The 5,651-nt window shown below is 31.6% G+C and overlaps 1 protein-coding gene across 1 annotated transcript in view; it reads right to left on the bottom strand.

The window, feature by feature from the left end:
* LOC107754538 (calpain-15-like) overlaps positions 1-5,651 on the bottom strand; it is a 26,035-nt gene that overhangs the window by 7,813 nt on the left and 12,571 nt on the right. Inside the window, exons 3-5 of the mRNA XM_016571052.1 lie at positions 2,461-2,669; positions 1,487-1,670; positions 279-448 (exon numbers count right to left, since the gene is read on the bottom strand). Coding sequence (XP_016426538.1) covers positions 279-448; positions 1,487-1,670; positions 2,461-2,669 — 563 coding nt within the window. The remainder of the gene's footprint in view (positions 1-278; positions 449-1,486; positions 1,671-2,460; positions 2,670-5,651) is intronic.

The raw sequence follows: 5,651 nt of genomic DNA, 5'->3' as shown, positions 1-5,651 counted from the left end.
GTTTTCAGCTTGTTTATTTTCATATAAAAATACGGCATGCAGTTGCATCAAACAATGGTATAAACATCATTCAATGTAAATTGTCATAATCGTAATTAATAATCGCAATTACAATTTCAAGGGAATAATCGACAATTACGATTTGTTTCATAATCGTGCAGCCCTAGTATCTCTGATACTTTTCTTTATTATAATAAAGCAATAAGCCCCAAGGAGCCTCCGCTTCGCGTCGTTCCTAACAACGCCGCTTAGCTGTTATAAATTCACTGTAAACCTGCTCTTCCCGTGGGTTGGTTGAGCTGACCTGCAGCATCAGACTTTCACAGGGGGCGCCAGTGAGCGTCGCCAAACCCTCGATGGCACGACCGGCCTGCAGCGCAAAATATGAGCCATGCAGCTTCGCCAGAGCCTTTTCTATCAGCGCGACCCATAGCTGCCTCCGCTGAGCCTGTCCCAGAGAAAAACACAGGACAAAAAAGAGAGAGATTAAAATATTAATACAAGCCATTAGCAGGAAGTAAAGCAACCAACAGGGATGTAATGTTTGCAGTAAAAAAAAATTGTTTTCAAAAATACAATTTAGAATTGCCTATACATACTACTTTGTAATAAAAAGCCTTTGTAAACAAAAATAATTAAAAAAATATATATAATTATGTTTTATATATTTAATCATAATAGCATTTTAATGCTAATAGTAGTACATAAAATGTATACAGTTATATTCAATAATAATAATAATATTTAAAATAAAAGTTAAATTCATTTAAAATATTAAAATCTTTACAATGTTTAAAACACTTTTCACTAACTTTTTAAATACTTTCCAGTAACAGTCTAAAATATTTGCATACATAATAATCACTAATAACGGCATACATAATTATTTTAAATTATTTTACAATACAACATTTTAATCTTGTTTACTTATTTTTCTCATGCTGATTCATTTTAGATTTTTTTTATAATAAATTCTTAAAACACTTTTTTTTAAACAACCTATTAAATACTTTCCAGCAAAGGTCTAAAATATTTGCATATATAATAATCATCAATAATAGCATACATAATTATTATTCATAATATTACATAATTATTTAATAATTAATAATTATTTAATTATAATTGACTTATAATTTATTGCTACATGACATTGTTGAGTAAGTAAAAACGTGCAATTCTTTATTTAATTTAATTAAAGTTTAAAAAAAAAAAAATTTATGTGTCTTTATTTTTCAGATAAATGTAGATCTGGTTCCAATATGTATGTATCAAAACTATTTGCTGTTACAATTAATTTTTCGCCACCTCTGGTTGTTTAGTACTGTAGGTAAAAAATGTGCAATTATTTACTTTGGATGACAATATTTGAAAGTTGAAACTGCTCATTGATGGCAGTTATCTCAAATAATCATGATTAGTCTATTAATTGCAAGCACTTATAAAACCAGTCCTAACAAACAAACTCAAGCGCAGCAACACAAACCTGTGAGAAGAGCAGGAATCCGTATTCGTCGCAGGGCAGCATGTCATCCACCAGAACTGTGGTCCACGTCCCGTCTTTACAGAGCCGCACCTGATACGCTCCCTCCTGGCATATGGTTCTGGTGATCATCACACGCTCCACCAACTCGGGCCGCTCCGCTAGCACCGCCAGAGCGCTTAAAAACCTGAGAAGCACACCAGCGCGAGTGTGGTTTGAGAAGAGCGACACTGTGAACATTTCACTCCTACATCACTAGCCTGGGGCTGAAATGATTGTGTGCACAACTAAAAAGCTAAACTGGACGCCACTTGAGGTCATGTGGCAAAAAATAGTGTTTGAATGCATAAAAAGTTACTTTTAAAAGTAATTCGTTACGATACTGCGGTACTCCATAAAAAAGTAACTAATTGTGATACTTAGTTACATTTGTTGGGAAGTAATGCATTACGTTACTTCTGTGTTACTTTTTGTCACCTGAGCTGAGCTTGCTTATTTATTTTTTATAATAAAAAAACCCAAAAGTTGTATTTTTGGCAACTGTAAAGGCCTTACTAGTTACTTGAAAAAAAGTAATCTGATTACATAACTTGTGTTACTTGCAATGCACTTCCTCCAACACTGTGCATAATACATACTGTTTCACATACATTTTTATTAGATGTGACCTTGGCTGTGAAAGTCATTGTTTCGTGATTTATTTGGTTTTCTACATAAAATCATCTTTCATAAGGTAAAGAACATTCTGTGAAAATGTAACCTTAATATCTTTAATATTGACTGAGTAAGACCATGTCAAAGATTGAAATCATAGTGAAATTAATGGTTGAAATCAAACTTTGATTCTTGTTATCTCATAATTAGGGTTTCACAGAGAGGGCCACAAATAGTATACAGTATACACTATATACTGAGCTGTATGCAGTAAATTAGTACTTCATTTCAAACACAGCCATAGATAGATGCGCTTCTCTTACCAGCAGTTTCCCAGAAGGCCTTGCAGTATATCTGAGGGGCGCGGCGTCCTGAACACAGACCACTTCACGCCACGATCCTTAAAGTTATTGCAGTTAATCTCGTGAGGGCGGAGCCACTTTTTGATTCGCTGCTGGACGCTGTCGTTCTCGGGGAACCCGACCGAACGCGGACCGGGGGGGAAACTGTCATCCACGAAGTTCACTGCGTTCTACAACAAACAAGAATTTAGTAAGATAGTCGCACCCAAATAAACCGGCATTTGCCATTATTAAATAATATGTATTTAACATATAAAGTTTTCAAATCTGAAATATATTTTGAATAAATATGCTGTAAAATAAGTCTTAATTTAAAAAAGTATGTAGATGTCACTTGCTATCATTAAAATTTATATAAAATTAATTACAATTTTAATATAACATTTTAATAAATACAGTGTAAAATAAGTATTTGTCTTTCACATTTATATAGATTTAATTTGTCACCATTAAATAATATGCATATAATATAAAATTAACTGCAGTCTTATACAATAATGAATATAATAAAAATTTTTAATGTCTTTCTATGTAGATATCATTTCTCATCATTAAATAATATTTATATAATATAAAATGAATTAATTTTACTACTACTACTATTAATATTAATACAAATAATAATATTAATAACACAATTTTTAATAAATAAGGTCGAAATAATTATTTAATTGCTTTTTTCCCTAAATGTATGAAGATCTCATTTGCCATCATTAATTAATATGCATAGAATATACACATACATGAAAGAAGTAGGCTATTTGTTCATTTTCACCTTATTCACCCTAAAAATACACAACCTTTCACCCTAAAACATCAACTTCGGTTCACTTTGTTAGTGTGTACATCTTTACAGAGTCGACAGGTTGTGCATCATATGAAGACACAGTGAAGAGTGAAGAGACATGTACAATTGCAGTAAACCAGTCCAGAAGCTTCTGGAGCAAAACTGCAGCAGATATTCTGCAGGAACAATAAAGCTTCAAACGTACAGTAGGATATTCTCACAGGCAGCAGCAGCTCTCACCTGATTTTTTTTTTTCTCTTGCAGAAAACACGTGTATGCCGGAGAAATAGGGGTCATTTTGACTCTGGGGAGCCGTTTAATTGCTGCCACAACCGTTTCTAAAAATACGTCTCCCAGGTTGCGAGCGCAGACAGATGCAGATCGGAGGGGTTGCTGGGAAAACGCGTGCAGCCGTGGAAACGCGGCGCAACTGTGTGTCCATTTGTGTTCGAGATGTCTGAAATCCCATTTGCAAAAATGATTTTAATATATAACGTGCAGAAAAATACATCTTTGAACAGCTTAGACGCAGGTTCTAAACTTAATTTGTGATGCATCATCTTTCATTATGCAACATTTCAGAAGTGAGCACATCTGGGTCAAATCACAGCTGCGCTTAGACCTGAAATTAACATTCAGTCTGGCTGATCTGATCACAAGTAAACAGGCCAGAACGTTCTCAGATCAGATCGCTCAGAGCATCTTCAGGGACTCTTACGGACACGTCACATTTACAGTGTAAACACTTACACATCCTGCTGTGCCCCAAAAACACAGAAGGACCATCTAGTCACGTAACACGCAACAAAAAAGCAAAAAGATGTACTTCATCTCAGAGAAAACCTGAGCATTCATTTCATGTTGCATCGACCCTCCTGCGGAAATAAGGCATGTAGTCCGGAAACCAGAGAACATGGAAAATCTCAGATCACAACAGGTCACTGGAGAAGCATTTGAGACTACGAGTGTCTTGGAGCTGCATCCAAATATATATTTAACCTCTGAGATGATACTAACAAGTCATTAGTGACAGGTAATGTTGAGATCACAAGCTCTCTTTGAGATCATATTGTGGATTTCTACCTTTGGTTTGCACAATCACAGAGGCATTTGACTGCACAAGTGTAAAATAAGTCCTTCATTTATTTTTTTTTAAATTTACATAGATCTCATTTGTCACATAATATGCATATAATATCAAATGAAACTTTTACTACAATATTTTTAATAAATATGTTGTAAAATAATTCAAGGTTTTCATCTCATTTGCCATTACTAAATAATATGTATATTATATAAAACTAACTACTTTTAATATCATAAATATCATAATATACTTTTAATATCATTTTTAATGACTGTGATGTGAACTAAGTAGGTAATTTGTTTTAATCATTAAATAATGTGTAGAATATACATAAATAAAAATAGCTAAAATGTGAATATTTAAAACAGTATTTTCAGTAAATACGGTGTGAAATAATTTGTTAATTCTTTTTAATTAATGTAGATGTCTTTTGCCATTTTTAAATGGCATTTTTGTGTATATAATATACAATTGATTACCGTTATATATTTTTTAAAATATATAGTGTGAAAGGAGTATTTAATTTGTTTTTCAAATGTATGTAGATCTTTACATCAAGTAATATGTATATTATAAAAATAGCTAACATTTTAATATTGTGTAATACGGTGTGAAACAATTCTGTTTTTTTAAATATATTGTTAAATATTCTTCATGAATATAATGCAAAATAAGTCTTTTATTTGTTTTTCATATTTATGTATATCCTATTTTTCATCATTACATAATATGTATACTGTATAATGGAAAATTAACTACAATATTATTTTTTATAAATATCATGTAATATTTGAATTCATGTAGATCTCATATACTATTATTAAAGCACGTTTACAATTAATTCATTTTTTTAATTTATGTATTTTTCTCCACTATTAAATATTATATAATATAAATATCTATAATATACAATTAATTTTAATTAATTAATTTGAGATCTCATTAGCCATTATTATGTACACAATATAAAATGAGCTAAAATTCGAATACTTTTGAAAAAATAATATGGTGTAAAATATTTCTTTAATTGTTTTTGTTTAAAAATGTATCTCATACCATCATTAAATAATATGTAATATGCACACATTCACATGGGAAGTAATTGTGCACTTTATTCAAAACATCTAGACTTGGTTTATCATGGTTTAAAGGGGTCATATGATGCGATTTCATTTTTTCCTTTCTCTTTGGAGTGTTACAAGCTCTTGGTGCATAAAGAAGATCTGTAAAGTTGCAAAGACTAAAGTCTCAAATCCAAAGAGATATTCTTTATAAAAG

This window comes from Sinocyclocheilus rhinocerous, unplaced genomic scaffold, assembly GCF_001515625.1.
Source record: "Sinocyclocheilus rhinocerous isolate Xijiao unplaced genomic scaffold, SAMN03320098_v1.1 scaffold2116, whole genome shotgun sequence".
NCBI classification, from domain to species: Eukaryota; Metazoa; Chordata; class Actinopteri; order Cypriniformes; family Cyprinidae; genus Sinocyclocheilus; species Sinocyclocheilus rhinocerous.
The sequence above is the reverse complement of the archived record's forward strand: the minus strand, read 5'-3'. Positions and strand labels throughout refer to the sequence as shown.